The sequence below is a fragment of the Cotesia typhae genome, unplaced genomic scaffold (assembly GCF_013202065.1).
Source record: "Cotesia typhae breed Kobodo isofemale line unplaced genomic scaffold, CoteBio_Ctyphae contig_5, whole genome shotgun sequence".
NCBI classification, from domain to species: Eukaryota; Metazoa; Arthropoda; class Insecta; order Hymenoptera; family Braconidae; genus Cotesia; species Cotesia typhae.
Window position 1 is genome coordinate 7,892,707 of NW_027423757.1, and position 17,647 is coordinate 7,910,353.

The window sequence follows — 17,647 nt, forward strand, 5'->3', positions numbered from 1 at the left end:
TAAATATAATCTCGCCATTAATTAAAAATATTTATTTTAATTCCAAATTGATTGTTTTCATATGAAAAATTAAAAACTTTAGAAGATAAACAGGAAAGAATTTATATTTTCATATACAACAGATTGCAAAAAATTAATAAGTATAAAACCATGATTCATCTAAAAGTTGATACTCGTTGATAATTCTTCACTTTTGAGCTTGATTGCTTGCGAAATGTATCGCGATTTTTCCAAGTCAGTGAAATTATCCCACATAGATGATATAACTGGAATAACTGTATAATTTAGCTTGGTTTTTAACAGCTTTATCCTCAGTAACTCAATTCCTGTCAAACGTAAAGTGTTGCGAGCATAACGACTTGGTGAAACATACATGAAAAGAAGTCTGCAACATAAAATTGAAATTAATTCCCTTTTATAAAATTTTAAATTCATTAATGGGATAAATTTATTTCTATTTTTTTAATTCAAAAGAACATTCAAATGTCAGTGCTGTCTATGAACATAGAGCATAAATTTTCTACATTATAAATTATGAAAATGAATTTAGCAGATATCGGACAATTTTTATGATTTTTTTTATTGAAAAAAGTCCTTAGACAAATTGAACTTGTAGAAAATTTTAAAAACTTTAAGTGCACTTTTTGATTTTCCTAACTTTTTATGATATGATTATCCATTTAAATTAAATCAATACTTACACTTGACTATCTGGAATCAAATGGAGGTCAGAAAGATTTAGCGAAGATGTTTCATTGTCGGGATTGATAGCAATTGGAAAACCACCCTTCCTCATAATAACAACGTGATCTATTAATTTAACAAAATTATTTTTTTTTTATCAATAAGATCTAACAGAAGCTCCAAACAATGAAAAATATATTTAAAATTACCGATAAAAAATTTGAATTCAGTCTCAACATGAGTTTTAACATACTGCGGACCACCGAGAGATAATTCGAGCGCTGATTTCAATTGATAATTATGCCGTGAAGGTATCGCAGAATTTCTAAATACTTCGAGAATATCATCAGATAATAATTTTCCCGTATAGTCGGGACTAAAATTTGATACTGTGTAATGCAATAGCAAAAGATTTTTTCCAATTTCAAAGAAAGCCTCCGTTGCTATATTTTTATCATGACAATTTTCATCTGTAAATATTCGATTTATTAATTCTGGCCAATAGCAATCCAATGAGGCTAAAAATAATGCTGTTTTAACCATCAAAGAATATTTTAATTGAAAAATTTTTTTGTTGAGCAGCAAATCTTTCAGTGAGTCCCAAAATATGGGTTTATAGTCAGCTAATGACATCGCACACAACATATCTACTATTTGATATTCATTAAATTCATTAATTATAGATTTATCTTCATAACATTTAGCGGCAACGTAATCTAATAATGATGTTGACGCAAATCTCATTTCATTCAAATTCCCCAAAATGTTTAACGCTAAATCAACATTTACATTTTTTGATATTACCGTTTGGATAATTGATTCTATTAATGCTTCATTATAAACATCGTGATCTCTAAAAATAAATAAGCATATATTTTAGTTATTTTATAACAAATAAAATTTATTTTGCACGGAGAAAAATATATTGTTAAAATGACTATCCACTAAATTTTATTTTTTTCTCCATGTGATAATTTATAATTTATAATAATAATAATAATAATAATAATAATAATAATTAAAAAAAAAACAATACTCACAAATGTTTAAGTTTTAGTGTCATTTTACGTATAATAAATTCTAATCTTGAAAGATCAATATCGTCTGCGTTTTGAATGATTATTTGTTGGATTTTTTCAGTGAACTCAGAATGTTTTTTGCTATCTTTTATATTATATAGAGTTATTAGGATATCTACAGCATGGTCAGGATGCTTAAGTTTTAAATTACTATGCTCTTTGAGAGCATTCACAACAAAATGTATTGCCTCGTTATAACGATTATTCGATACATACAGAAATTTTAGAGCATTTACCATTGTGTCAATATTTTCAGTGTCAAGTTTTGTTTTTATTTGAGCCTCAAATACAATTGGTAGTGCCAGTTTCAAAGTTTCAACTAGTGGGGTTTTAACTTTTACTCTTGTCAATAAATAATGTAAAAAACTCATCTGCTCTAACGTCAGGGTATTCAATGACTGCCGTATCATTTGAAGCAATGATTCTACGATAATAGATGTTACTGGTACATCAAAATGCAATAGTACTTTAAGAGCATCAACGACATGTCCTTCTGATAAACTCCGTAATTCTTTTTTAATTACTTCGCACAATGCTATGAACTCTTTTTTCTTTTTAATTGATTCGATACTTCCTTTGTTCTCTTTATCAATCCTACATAACGCTTTTAGAGCATTAACGGCTTCGTGTCCAGAGATACTCTTGCTATTATTTATCATTTCAAAAACTTGTGAACTAGATACGCACCATTTAAATTGGTTTCTTTGCTTCATTATGTCTGACGTTTCTTTGAACGAAAATGGCTGTGGTTGTAATATATTACTAGTGCCTGTATTTTATAAAAATTATTATAAAATTTACATTTTAAATAAATATCACATAGCTATATTATTAATTGATCTTACCTTTTTCTGATATAAAATTGTTCTTAGAATTTTGTATTAATCTCACAGAAGTGGTAAAACGTGATGACCCCAGAAAATTTCTAATTGTCATTGTCATATTAAATATCCTATTTATACTCAGTGCCATTTTTTTCATTTATATTTATAATTTTTTTTTATATTTTATATTTATAATTATAATTATTATCAAGCCGGATAGCCACTAATAACCTCAAAAGTGTTTGTGATTTTATGATAGGAAAATTTTGTGGATGATTGTTGATATTAATAAACTTAACAAAATTTTAAATCTCTTTTGTTTATTGTCGTAGATTTCATATTCTTGTTATGTTTTATTAAGCTTTGTTAAAACATAAAATATACTTAAATAATAAACGAATGTTCACACGTGTATAAATAAAAAATTTTACCGAAACTCGCAGCCTGTATGACCGATCAAACTGAAAAGAATTCAGATTTAAAAAAAAAATCTAAATATTTTTTTACATCAACATTAAACGTACCTTTAAATTTATAAAAATTATATTAAAACATATTTTTTTATAAAATTTTTAAACGCAACTTTTTTGTTCTATCAGTAAAGTGTTTTCCTCAATTATGTAAATAAAATTTTTAACTTTAAATTGAATTTTTATATTGAAATAGATTTTTTATAATGAATAATAAATAAACAAATTTATTTTTTATAAAATCTATTTTTAATTTCTTCCTGAAACAATGTAAATATTGTAAATTATAACATGAGTTGTTTATTTGCCGCATAATTACAAAATTAAACTTTTATTTTACATAATAAATTTAATAAATTTTTACCGAAAAAACAAGTTGCTAGTGACATCTATGGAAAACTGGCGGAACTCGAAGACGATTATTTCGAGGTAACGGTCACCTGGCGACTAGGCCAGCTTACACCTAGACACACACCCATTTAGTTGTTTATAAACTGTCATATTAGAGAGGTTAAAAAATTATTGGAAACAACGAGTCACGTGAATCAGCTGATAAATTTTTCTATCATTAGTTAATTATTTAAAAATAGTAAATATAAACAACCAAGATTCAAGATAATAACAGTGTTAAGTACTTAAAAATAATAAACTGAAAATGTCTGTGACGGAAGAAAAAGTTCAAGAGCTTGATAGGAGTTTTTTAGAATTTATGAGTAAGACTGATAATGTTGATCTTGCAATTAAAGAAATATATGACGATCTTTTGGACGAAGTATTAATGGGTTTTGTCTTTGATGTGCATCGTACTATAAAAACAGGTAGTTCGGATGTTGAAGAAGGTATCCCAGATGATGAGTCGTATGCTATAGTTGGTATGTTTTTATGTATTATTATATTTACTGATTATTTAAATAAAATTTAATTTCATAAGTAATGACATTAAAGTTAGCTGTCATTTGAAAATTTTTTAATTTTTTTTAACAAATAAATTTGCTCCAAAAAATTATTTTAAAAAAATTGCATTTTTAGTTTTTCAAAATTTCTAAATGTCAATTTTTTTTTGCCATAATTTATTCGTTACAAAAATTCTTAAAATTATCAACTATCAGCTAAGTTAATTTTCATTTATAAGTAACAAATTATTTATAATTTAATTATTTAGATTCACCGGGATTGGATGTGTTTGGTCAGCATCCAATTAAAAAAACCCAAGAGTGCAACTGTCCGAATTGCGACCGAGGAGTCGCGGCATGCAGATTTGCAACTCATCTAGAAAAATGCATGGGAATGGGCCGAAACAGTTCGAGAATAGCGTCAAGAAGGATAGCCAATAGCTCAAAAGATATGAGTAATTTTAGTGGTATTATCAGTGACGACGACGATGATGCTGATTGGAGTGTCGCCAATGACAAAAGGAAGCGCAGAAAAGATCGCAATGGGATTAAAAAATCAAAGCAGCCAAGAAACTCCCAGAAAAATGGTGACGCACAGTCTGGCGAGCTTCAGATGAGTAACGAAAATTCTCCGTCTAATTACGACAATATGTCATTAGAGGATAAACGAGCATTGTTGGGTCAAATATGCGGAGTTATTTCGGAGCATACAAAAAAACTTTGCACGCGTTCTGTTCGCTGTCCTCAGCATTCTGACGACCAACGGAAAGAAATGAGAGCGAATTTGGAGCTCAGTGAAGGCACACGAATTAATCAAGATAATTTTCAGATAGACGTCGACATGTTTGATGAAAATGATGGACAGCAATTGCGAGAAACTCTTTCGAGATGGGAGTGCGAGGGCTCTAATCAGTCTAGTCCGGCTGATTCTGCGTCGACTACTTCTAATTCCTCGTTCACGAGAAAACGCGAGGGGAAATCCAAGGGCAAAGGCAAAGGCGGAAAACGAGACCGAGTGTCCCCTATTTCTCAAGGGGACTAATTCATTGATTATTTATTCATATCATAGTTGTTAAGTTATTGTTTTATTGGTATGACTCTAAATAGCCTAGTTTGATAATTTATAAATTAAATTTAGTGTAAATAATTATTTATTGGTCGACGATAATATAGTGTCAGGTTTTCATTTCATATGAAAATAATAATTATTGATTTTTATCAATACTAAGTATTGGAAGTAATAATATGTTATATTAATAAAGATTTGTAGATTAATCACTATCGCTAATGTTATAGTTACATTAAACGTCATTTATAATGAATATTAAATTATGTATTTTGGTGAAAAGGGTTTCAATCATGAAAATTTTAGTTACATTGATTAAAATTAAATTTTTTTTTTTTTTTCTATTTATATTGTAATTTAACATTGTAGTTTATTTTATTTATATGTATTCTGCAGGATAAAATTAATTGATTACTAAACAAGATTTTTTTTTATTATCAAGATATTTAAGACGATCATAAAGTTGTATTCAAAGTTTATTTTTATATCTCACTGCTAATAAAAAGTTCAATAATTTGAAAAATTGAATATTTTCATTTTAAAAACAATTTTTCCGATTTTAAAATGTTTTTATCTTAAAATAAAATTTTTAATGACAAAAAATAAATAAAAATTTTAAAACATTTTCAAATTTAGCGGGCTTGTGATTCATCGGTACAAGATGTTGAATATGGTATATTCCTCATTTGCTATAAGCTCTGTAAAACATGTAAGTATAGGTATTTATTTACATTCACAAGCAATAAAGTCATAATAAATAATAAAATGAAAATTTATCTGAAAGTTTTTATAAATAAGAATTAACTAAAAATGTTGGAAGTACAATTAGAATGTGTAAATTGTTTATTAACAATAATGAAGTATGATGAAGATATTTCTATAAGCAAAATATGGAGTGATATTGAAAATAAAGTAAGTATTTTGTAAATAACCTCAATTTTAAATCGTTTACAAAACGTGTGTGACAGATAAATTAATTTTATTTATAGCTAATTAAATTTAGCTGTCACTTGACGATTTTTTAATTTTCTTTAATAAAAAAATTTGTTCTAAAAAATTGCATTTTTAATTTATTAAAATTTCTCCAAGTCCATTTTTTTAATAATTATTTTTTGATATAATTTATTTATTAAAAAAAATTGTAAAGTGACAGCTAAATTTAATGTCATAATTAATTTTCACTTTATTTATTTATTTTAGGGTATATCACGGAGTGATTTTTATATTTTGAACAATGGACGTATTATCTATGACGACAATGCAATTATCTCTGGAAACGCAAAGTTAATTCAACGACTTCTTGGCGGCAAGGGAGGATTTGGTTCTATGCTGAGGGCGATTGGTGCTCAAATTGAGAAAACAACAAATCGCGAAGCATGCAGAGACTTAAGTGGTCGTAGACTGCGAGATATAAATGAAGAAAAGCGTCTAAAAACATGGATTGAAAAACAGGCATTGAGGGAAGAAGAAGCTGCTGAACGCAAGAAAAAGAAATTGCAAAGACTTTGTGCTGAGCCTAAGCACGAGTTCAAGGACAAACATTATGAACACGAAAGGTCAGTGCTCGACGAAAAAATTGATGACGCTGTCGAACAAGGTTTCAAAATTGCTGTTGTAAACAATTTGGAGTTAGAAGAGAAAAAAGTCAAGATTGCTAAAGGTGTCAAGAGAAAAACTATTCTTGATGATGATGATAGTGATGACTCCGACGGGTCGGACAGCTCTGATAACGATGCTGATGTCAATCCAAAGAAAAAGCTAGCGTGTGAAAGTAATGATTCTTCAGCGGATAATAAGCAGTCTAGTTCTTCAGATGAATCTAATGATAACAGCGATAAAAAAGCAACAGAAGAAAGCAACGATTCATCCTCAATCGATAAATCTTCAGACGCTGATCAAGAAATTATTAATTCTACGGTAGATTCATCGAAAGAATTAAAAGAAATATCTGCGCAATAAATTGAATATTTTATCAAGCTATAATTCTTATTTATTGATTTTTTTTTCTATTTCTAGAATAAAAATTGATTATGATTGAAAATGCGTAATAGCTGAAAAAGTTTGAAAGAATTAAAATGAAAATAAAGTAACTGTAAAACTGAAATATGTAAATGTAAATTAAAAAAAATAATCTAATTAAAAATTACCGTATGTTAATATTTAAATAAAAAAATTTTTTTCTGATAAATTTTGATTTATAATTATCAAAATAGCTTATTTAATTTTTGTATTTTTCTGTCACTGTCATATTACGTCAAAGCTAAAGAATTTTTGTTGAAAAAGTTTTTTTATAGCAATATTTGTTGAATAAGAAAATGAATATAATATTTTTTAATAACAAACTAGCTCAGTTTTAAATTAACGAGGTTGTTATCTTGACATTTTAGTAGCAACAGAGCCAATTATTGATAGAATGCACTTTTAAATTACTCTTTCGTAGTTGTATTGTTCTTAAGAAATGAGATAAGCTGACCTTGATGCTAATGCGTTGAGATTTGAGCTACAGATTGAGTGTAGTGTTCACTCAGTTATAAGCGTATTTGTACCATCAATTTTAAAAAATAACAATAAAATTATTTATTATTTTACTTATAAATAAAATGTACTGTCAAATTTATTTTTTTATCCATTGTATTATTCAGTTTGTGCTGTCTTGTAATACTGGTAAGCCGATTTATTGATTTACTTAGATAATTAAATTTAAAAAGTGAGTCATTTTATTTTTGGCTAAATCATTTGAATGAGTTCATATTTTTTAATTAAAAATTAAAAAAAAATTATAAATATAGTTTCGATAAAAAATTTCATAATTAAAAGATATGTAATAGTATTTTATTTTATTCTATTGGAACACAATTTGACCGAAACCAAGCTGATATCACAAAACATCCCAGTTGGATGCTTTTGGACCATGAAAAATGTGGAATATCGAATACTGATCGAATAATTGGTGGAAAAAATGCTTCATTGGGAATGTACCCATGGATTGCAAGAATCGGATACAGTAGTGATTTAACTGGGTCTGAAATTTCATATCGATGCGGCGGTACTTTAATTAATAAACTCTATGTTGTAACTGCGGCACATTGTGTCTCTAATTTACCTGGCAGGTATTATATTGTTTATTTAATGCATCACAGTTTTTTTAATTTAATTTATAATTTTTAAAAAATATTAAGGTAATTGAAGACGTGAATTATTGAAAGTGTTACTGTGAATTTTATTCTATTTAAAATATCAAATGTCTTCAATTCTGAATATAATGTCTACATTTTATTTATTGATTAAAAATTATTACTCAATTAGCTTCAGAGTAACGGGAATACGATTAGGGGAACATAATTCGGAGACTAATCCAGATTGTGAAAATGGTTACTGTTCGGAACCTGTTCAAGACTTTAAACCTATTCAAATGCTAGTCCATAAGCGATACAATATACCGCATTTTAAAAATGATATAGCTTTAATCAGATTAGACCGACCTGTAGATTATAATGGTTTGTATTATTATTATTTTTATTGATTGCATAATTATCCGACTTTAAATCCGTACAAATTTTTTTATTCAATTTTTAATTTTTTTTTTTTTTTCATAAAAAATAAATTTATTTTATTAATATCACTTTTATTAAATTACTTGTCAATACAGGATTTGTGATGCCTATATGCATGCCTGTTGGAGAATTATTAGAAAAAAATCTGACAGGAGGAATAGCTGAAACTGCGGGATGGGGAATTTTCGACATCGGTAATTACTTAAAATATTTTCACATTTAATTTGCAGCTTTTGTGTAATAAAATTTTTTTATAACAAACAATAGAATAGAATAACGTTTAATATATTTTTTCTATGCTTCAATTGAATTATTGAGTTTTTTTAAATAATTACTCGATACATAAAACTCTCTTCAAAAAACAAATTTCTGACACAGAATAAAGGAATATCTGTTTCAATCAAATATCAAACCAATTTTATTGAATAACAGTTCATTAAAAAAAAAATAAAATAAACCTTATATTATTTGATTCATGTGAAAAAATAAATATTTTTGTTTTAGTTTATATTTTCAAACATTCAATTTGTTTTAATTATAAAAAATGAAAAAATAGATATTGATAACTAAAAAATATTTTATAATTGACAGATCATCCGAAATCGAGTGTGATTTTACAGACAATAAAATTACCGATTTTGGAGACGTACATGTGTGTAAATGCCTTCAAAAATCAAGCTCAAGTTGACGAATTGCAATTGTGTGTTGGTGGTAAAGTTGGCCAGGACTCCTGCACTGGTGACAGCGGCGGTCCACTAATGAAAGTCGAAGCTCTAAATGATATTCCTAAATATTACTTAATTGGTATTGTGTCTTTTGGAGCTAAACATTGTGGCCAATCTCCGATGCCTGCTGTGTACACTAGACTTACACGCTACTTGGTTTGGATTTTAGAAAATATCTCACCTTAATAAAAGTTATTAAATTTATACTCAGATAAAAATTTATTCAATTTATAATTTCTTTAGTTTATAATGAAATTTTAAATAATTTGCAGTCTACTCAGAAATACAATTTGATATCCTTATAGGGTGTTATTTTCAAGGTATTATCCAAAAAAAAAAAAAGTATTTTAGTTTACAGAGTTAAATAAAACCTACGAAATTTCGATTTTTTTTTTTTTTTTTTTCGTAGAATAACGATAATAATTATAAGTGATGTCATAATTTAAAAAAAAAATAAATATATATAAGATAATTAAAAAGGTTTATTTCAGTAACGTTATCCGAGATGACAGATTTAAAAAATTTGATATGATCTGAGACATTTCTTACTTTACTGCGCTAGGTATGTAATATACTATTCTATACACTTATTAATGTAAAATTTTAAACAAAATTAAATAACATGAAATATGACATATTAATTTTAAAATCGGGAAATATTGTAAGAATAAATTTTTAATAAGAATCGAAAGAATTAAAGTATATTGTCTGTCGGCAATAGTTAAAAATAAAAGGGAGTAATCAAATTCCGGCTGCTTGAGGCATATCGCTCACGATCGATACATCAATTAATTTGCAAAAGGGGCACCTGGCCTTATACGTTGGTAGCCCTCATCTGATTCACCCTAGTTTGGCCTTAGCTACTTTAATATATCAACTATCCGGCCTGTAACTTTTAATTATCGAAACTATGCATAAAAAACTCCTATATCCCCCACTTGCCAACAATTAAGTGTTGTTAGGCGAAGCCTCTGTTTTTATTGCTTCGTTGAGCGAGCGTTAGTTATTTTGTGGCTTCTACTCACTCTATACAATTATATCACTTGTCATGTTTTATTAATTTCATTGACAGGTATGCTCAAATTTCCAGCCGAATTTTTCATAGCTGCAATATGCAATATGCAATTTTTTAAAAAATTCATTTATAATAAGATAAATTATCTGTAAAAGATTGAACCGTAGGTATGTGAAAAAATCAAACAGCGGTTATATACATATAAATAACTTGTAGCTTTAACAGCAATCTTATCTCAGGAGTTTCATGAATCAGGAGTTAACTGCGTGCGTTAACTGGAGAATTTCCAGTGCAAAGTACAACATTACATTAGTGAACAATGTATGATGAGGGCTCTCTCACAAAAGGTAAAGTTAGGGTCATAAGGGCTCCTTGATATAAGCTCGAGTCGGCTGGATGAGATCGTTATTATGACGCTCGTTCGTAATAACCGTCTTTAGGTGTTGGCTTGCCTGTTTTAAGAATATACCACGGAGAATGAATCGTGGTGCTGGCACATTACTGAACTATTATTGTAACGAGGTCCTTTTTAGTCACGTTCCATGTTTTACCGACTCATAACACTTTGAAAGAACAGTTTTGGTCATCAGACACGTGCTTCTTCTTCAGTCTTTATATACAGAGATCATCATTTTATACATTATTTATAAATAAAAATCCTCTTCAGTATTACCAGTAAATTATGATTAACCTTTTTGAAATATTTTCATATAAATTTAATCTAATGTAAAAAGAGAAAATAAAATTTTTACTTGAAGATTTAAATCAAAAATCTGTTTAAGAAAGCTGAAATTATTTTTAATAAAAAAATATTTTAAAAATATGTAAAGATTTGAAATTTTTATCAATTTGTATTCGGCGGATTTAGTTAAAGATTTGCTCTCTTATTTTTGACTAAATATGTGTTGATCATTATTATTTATAATTAATTTGTTCAATCTTTCAAAATGCTAATTAATATTAAAGGGAACGCTTATATTTTTTCAAATATTTATATACCGACAGCTAAATTGAAATATTACCATTAAAGCAACGTAACTATCGTTAATTTACCAATTAGTGTAATCGTAAAACACGCAATTTATCAACTGAAATGAGCAGACTCTTAAATAAACGACCTGATTATTTGATTTTTAATGCCACAATAATAATTTTAAGTATATAATGTATATACAATACCCGAACCGAAGATAATGGCATCAGGGTGCAATACATATAAATTTGAAGTAACAGCAAAGTAGTTAGTGTTGGCGTATGTTAACTCGCGCAAGCGCGTTAAGTTATTAGAGAATCAATTACTTGTTCCTATTGTTTATGATGACCCCGAGGCTCTTCTTGGCACTTCTGCTCTCTCCTCACATCGATATCTACTGTCGTTTAAAGACTAACGTTTTAACGATCTCTACTTTTTTTGCTTTGCTTTTTTTCCCATTAACATTTTTTTAAATAATATTTTCATGATGATGTATTGTAGTTTGTTTCATTTCTTCCTTGCTCTGCTCTTCACCTTTCATTCGAAGTATCCTCAAGTTTATTTATACTTGGGATCTTAAAAATAAAAAATTACATTTTTTTTTTTTTTTCACTGCTTATTGCTAACAAAAAAATAGTAAAATTCAAAATTTTTTTTGAATTTATCAATTTTTAAGTAGCTTTAAAGTACTACTATATATTATAAATTAAGATAAAAAAAAGGAAAAATTAGAAAAAGGAGAAGGAAAAGTAAACTTTAGAAACCAGATGTATTTTCTGACTCAACTTGATAAGTTAGAAAATAGAAAAACTTTTCAAAAGTTGAGGTTGAAGATAAATGAAGTACACAAAAAGAAAAAAAGTCTTGAGTCAAGCGTAAATTTTCTTAAATCAATAAAATCTTAAGGAAGACTGAAAATTTCTTGCTGCTCCAAAATAATTTCAGTCTTCCTTATAATTTTCTTGGTTCAAGAAATTTTTTTTTTCTGTGTAATAATATTTCTATAAAATTTATTGATAATAATAATTTATTGCAAATTAATTTAGCTGTTTAAAATCTCATTATAAAATTGTTTTACAATATTTTTAATAGGTAGATAATCAATTAATGATAATAATTTGAATATAATAATAATAATATTACGAATAGTATATAAATTGTATAAGAATAAACAAATAAAAATAAACATTGGTAAGAACATATACCTCAGGCATATAAAAAAATCGATAGAAGAGAGATAGGTGTTAAAACACGGCAATTAACAACAAGAATGACTGCAGAGAGGGACGAGAACGACGGGGACCACCTTCTCAGGCACTCGCTCGCGGTTAGGTGGCAAGATTTACTGCTGAACCTACGCGTATTTATGAACTACGCCTTTTACCTCCCTTGCCAAGCACGCACTTACTGTCTCTTCTTATACATATTACCTTTACTCAACTCCGAATAACCAAGAAAGATTATTATTTTATGCTTATGTTTATGTATGACGCTCAAAGTGTAAGAGAAGAAGCATCGGTGATCACAATTTGGTATCAAGAACAACTTTCATTACAATTGTTTTATGTTAAAAACAAGATATGCTAAACACATTATAAAATATATGCATAATATATAAATATATATTTATGGAGTTTATTCTCGGCACTAATTTATTTGATTAAATATTTTTTAACTTAAGTAATAAAACTTTCTACTTTATTAAGTCGGGATAGAATAAAATCTTTTGATTAAAAATTTTTTAGTTTTTTGCAACGTTTTTTGATAATGCGCTTATGTTAGTGGTTGTGTATACAAATTAGGAAGTGTATAAAGAATCTGTACTGCGAGAGATAATTTGATTGGACAGGATAATGAGATAGTCGTTACAGTAATACGTATGAGGGGAGTGCACGTGTCGTAGTATACGGTAATGCTCTCACGCGTCATCATCCCCCCGGTACCTTGTATACTGGCTCCATTACACATTGTTAATGTAACCACGTGAGAAAACAAAATATCTAAATGTCTAATGCGAAACAACGGCACGTGCGATCTCACGTTTCTACAAAAAGTGTTATAGAGCTGGATTTTAAATTTCCTATTATGTGAGCTGATGTTGATGATACTTTATAATTAGGTTTAGGTATCCGATAAATGGGAAATTATTCCTACATTTTTGTTATTTATTAAATTATTTATCCACGAAATTAGAATTATAAACATTTAAGAGTAGATTAAGGAATTCGTCGGTAAAATTGTAATTTTTCCTTAAATTAATTATAAAATATATTAAAAATAATTATTTTCTAAACAAAATATGTAAGTAAACATGTTTCTTCTTTGAAAACTTTTTTATCCTTAAAAAAATTTTTTTTGTCAAAAACCTGACAGTTATCTTTTTTCAATATTTATATCACAAAAAAAAAAAGATCTTTTTTCTTTAATACATTTAAATTAAGATTTTGATAAAATATATTTTTATCTTTCAATTCATTCCTTCCACACATTTGTCTCATCACCTGGACATTTTCATTTCAGTAGTAGGCTTGTCTCCTTTTTATTTATCACTCAGCTTGTTTTATTTTTCGTTGGTCCATCGTCTGCATTCATGAAGGAGCCTTTAGAGATTTCACAGCCTCATTTGTAGCCCAAGATATTTGGATGGGCTACATCACAGACAGGAGTATGGTACATATATCTATATATCCACCTATATAATATATATATATTTATACATACAACGAGAATGAGGGAGCTCGATCATCAGTATATACAGAGAAGGAAAACAAAAAGTGAGAGAAAGAAAAAGTGCATGGTGGTGGCCTGGCGAGTGGTAAGGGCTCACGTTACCTTTGGTGTGGCCAGGTGTCCGGTTACCCCGACCTCATCTTCCTCTCGGTGCCTCCGCGAGTTTGCCACCACCGCGCAATGTCCATGCGGTATATATACGTAGTACTCTTATTCCTTCTTTCCTTCGTAACAGCTTGGGCATCTTTTTCCTGAGGAGCCTTTAGTCCTTCGACGGATCGTCTAGAATTGACTGCTAATTTTTTTTCGACATTTTTTCTATTCCTTAAAGTATCCATTAACTCGCTTTATTCATTTTTGCGCTTTTTTGCCACCCACGAATTTTAAAAACAAATTCGTCTTTTTTCTGCTTCAATTTTCGTACACTCAAGTTGGTCAATATTTTTTGCTAAACTCATACTAAGGTTTATTTTGCACGCCTCAAAAAATATGGAACCAATCATTCCAATGATAGTGAACGTTTAGATTTTCCAATTCCTAAAAAACGAGCATTCAAGGCGTGCCCTTTTAGATTTTCCATACTTTTAAAGATTTATTAAGCAATATAATGAGTGTATCGTATGTATGCATGTGTTGATTATAATCACCAGAGAAAGAGAGTTGGCATATTATATATTCGCAATGATATACAGGTAATTCAATCCTTATGTTGAGTGGGTATGCGTCCAATCGTCACATCCACGCGCCACATCGACGCATATACAATGTACAATACAATTATACAACAAATCTACATAAGTATGTAGTATTCTACAGGTAAATGGAATAAGTACATGGATAAAATGCAGAGTAAAAAGCACCGAGTCGTAGACGTTGTAGAATAGAAGTTTGACTTGTATACACCCATCTCTCTTATTCTCTCTCGTCCGCCCTCTAGTCTTCCGTGTGTTCTGTAACTTCAGGGTGGCGTCATGCTCGAGACGCTTCCGGTGTTGTATTACGTCGAGTATTTTCTCCCTCCGAAATTTGCTCTTTACTTGTCCTGTCTTCTAGCAGTGAACGTAGCGGTGGTTATAACGTCGACGACGACGTGATATGGAAAGGACTCGGTGCACGGATGAAAAAAGAGTAAAAATTTGGACATCGTACGTATATGCATGACGGTAATCCAAGGAAGATGATCAGAGAAAAGAGTTTGCGTTTTATATTATTTTTAAAATGTTTAAGTGACATTATAAAAAATCATACTTGAGCATTAGAAAAATTTGATAAAAAAAAAAAAAATTACAAATTTACTGGAGCGGGACTTTTTCAAAATTTTTAAACTTCGAAGTCTTTTTCTAAGTGAAATAAAAATCAATGTCAAGTTTATTGGTAGCGCGCGACTAAAAAATTAGTTAGCGTGTAAACAAAAGACCGTTTGATAGTTTTGTTTGGTAATGGAAGAAAAATGAGTCGAAGGGACTAACGAGCCAGCTCTCACTCTGTAAATTATGAACGATAAATTTGCAGCAGCACGCGGGATCTTTATCGTGTCTGGAGAATCGGGAGGTTCGTCGATGTGGGCGGGCGATGAACACCAAGGCCACATAAACTCAACGTGGTGCCCGATGTCCAACGCATGTACTACCTAAACTAAACCTGCTGCTATATGCCCCGTCATTTGTTCCTCTTGTTTATATTTATTTTTATTTGGTGTTATGTTTACCATTTTAAATTATTTCTTCCCATTTCCGTCCTCTTATCGTTCTAATGATAACTCTTTCTTTCTTTCTTTTTTTTTTTTTTAACTAAAAATTACACCTGTGTAAAAATATAAATTCTTAAGAAGTATGAGATTAAGGATACGACTCTAACAGGAATTGACGAAGTGACAATTGACCAATTAATAAAATTATTAACTTAGTTTAACAGTTTGAAACTAAGGAATCGTTTAAAGTTAAAGAATCGTGGACTTAACTCTCTTGTAGTGAGAAAATTCAGCAATCATGCGCTCTCTATCGGAGACTTTTGATACTACTTTTGGTGGAAAAATTATATAAGAGCTTATACAAGCCTCGTATATTTCCATATCAAAAATTTTTTTTGCCGGTCTTATGTAAAGACAATATCATCTAATTTTTGTTTAAATCCCTGTTAAATTATATTTATTTTTTTTGTTAGGTTTGTAATTATAATATAAAAAATAATCGCTAAAATTGGGGGGTTTAAATTTACGCAAATAATCGACATGTTTATAAATTAGATACTAATGTCAATGTAATTTTATGTCCCAACATAAATGCGTGGGTAGGAGTAATAAAATTAAAGGATGCATATCCTGATCGTTTATGAACTAAATTTGATTTTTTAAACATGGTTAACGCTGCGGTTAAACACGCGTGTCTCACGCACCCATTATAAGTCAGGAATAAAAATAATAAGTTAAAAAAAAAAAAAAAAGAAAAATAAGTAATAATAAAAATTAAAAATAAAAAGAGAAGATTGAGCGTGTTTTTCCCGGTTTGAGAGTGTGGGAGTCACGAGATGGCCACCTGTCCAAGTGTGGTATGCACCGATAGCATCGAAGCAGAGCCAACGGAACGAACGCCCAACACTAAGCAACGACAAGGGCGGTAACTCACCCCGACAAATTATAGACCGGTCTGACACGACGACTCGAGTCTCTCGACCCCTCACACTAGATACTTTGTATCTCTTTCTCTCTTCTTCTCTCTTTAGCTAAAGTCTACGAGGTCGTAACTTTCAGGCTCCCTTCTCACTCACACTCGTGATTTTATCTTTCTGTTTTGCTTTGACTTTTACACATGGGAATGTACGTAATATCCATCGAAATGAATTTTATATCAAGCCTTTCGTTTTCTTACCTTTTTTACCAATATTTATTTATGAAGAAGTAATTTCAATTATTTTTTTTTTATAATATAAAAGGAATGTATTTCATTATCAGATTATAGAGTGAGAGCTGGACAAATGTTTGCTGATATCAGTGATAAACATCTTAAATATATTTGATTATTAAATAAGTTTTGCTGATTCTGATAATTTTATTTTTTTTTTATTTTTTTATACGAATAAATATTGCCGAGTTAATTTAAATAAAAATGGGTATCATTGATATTTTTTGTCTTACAAATTGTATTCAATTAGGAAATATACCTATTTTAAGGAATTAATGACGGATGTTTTTATTTTATGACTGTACCGTCAACTAATACAAAAATGACATCATTTTGATGTAAATAATTCGAAACAATTTATGAATAAATGGTGTTTTTAAATGATTTTAACCAAGTAATAATATAATTGATTTAAAGAAAACAAATTATGACTATTAAAGACTGATTACGTTGGTAGCAGCTTAAGTAAGTCATAAATTTATAAATTTTATAAAAATCAGTTATAAATTTCTATAAAAATTTTGAATTAATGTTTTGACTTGGAAATACTCTTGAAAATTATTTATAAAAATTAAGTTATCATCAGCAGCATAAAGTTTGTATGCAATGTTTAGATTTGATAACTATTTATTCAGTTCTCAAAATTCTATCATGTATAATTCTATAGCATAGATAACAATAATGAATTACTTGCATACATTTATTGCACAAGTATACTAAGAACTCTTAAGAGT

At 28.9% G+C, this 17,647-nt stretch overlaps 4 protein-coding genes across 4 annotated transcripts; 3 read left to right on the top strand and 1 right to left on the bottom strand.

Annotated features, from left to right (window-relative positions):
* Positions 1-86: 86 nt before the first annotated feature.
* On the bottom strand, positions 87-3,262 carry LOC141531394 (uncharacterized). Its single transcript, XM_074249197.1, has 6 exons — positions 3,112-3,262; positions 2,609-3,048; positions 1,725-2,532; positions 894-1,537; positions 702-810; positions 87-385 (listed from the first exon to the last, which is right to left on the bottom strand). Exons 2-6 carry the CDS (start codon positions 2,742-2,744, stop codon positions 160-162), a joined length of 1,923 nt encoding a protein of 640 aa, XP_074105298.1. The 5' UTR covers positions 2,745-3,048; positions 3,112-3,262; the 3' UTR covers positions 87-159.
* A 275-nt stretch (positions 3,263-3,537) lies between these two features.
* Sgf11 (SAGA associated factor 11kDa) lies at positions 3,538-5,444 on the top strand. The gene is made up of 2 exons (XM_074249198.1): positions 3,538-3,929; positions 4,220-5,444. The coding sequence occupies exons 1-2, from the start codon at positions 3,713-3,715 to the stop codon at positions 4,990-4,992; spliced, it is 990 nt and encodes a 329-aa protein (XP_074105299.1). The 5' UTR covers positions 3,538-3,712; the 3' UTR covers positions 4,993-5,444.
* A 318-nt stretch (positions 5,445-5,762) lies between these two features.
* LOC141531398 (UBL fusion protein SDE2) lies at positions 5,763-7,617 on the top strand. Its single transcript, XM_074249202.1, has 2 exons — positions 5,763-5,928; positions 6,217-7,617. Exons 1-2 carry the CDS (start codon positions 5,827-5,829, stop codon positions 6,973-6,975), a joined length of 861 nt encoding a protein of 286 aa, XP_074105303.1. The 5' UTR covers positions 5,763-5,826; the 3' UTR covers positions 6,976-7,617.
* LOC141531397 (CLIP domain-containing serine protease HP8-like) lies at positions 7,596-9,705 on the top strand. The gene is made up of 5 exons (XM_074249201.1): positions 7,596-7,680; positions 7,889-8,126; positions 8,323-8,513; positions 8,666-8,764; positions 9,162-9,705. Exons 1-5 carry the CDS (start codon positions 7,617-7,619, stop codon positions 9,479-9,481), a joined length of 912 nt encoding a protein of 303 aa, XP_074105302.1. The 5' UTR covers positions 7,596-7,616; the 3' UTR covers positions 9,482-9,705.
* The last annotated feature ends 7,942 nt before the right edge of the window (positions 9,706-17,647 follow it).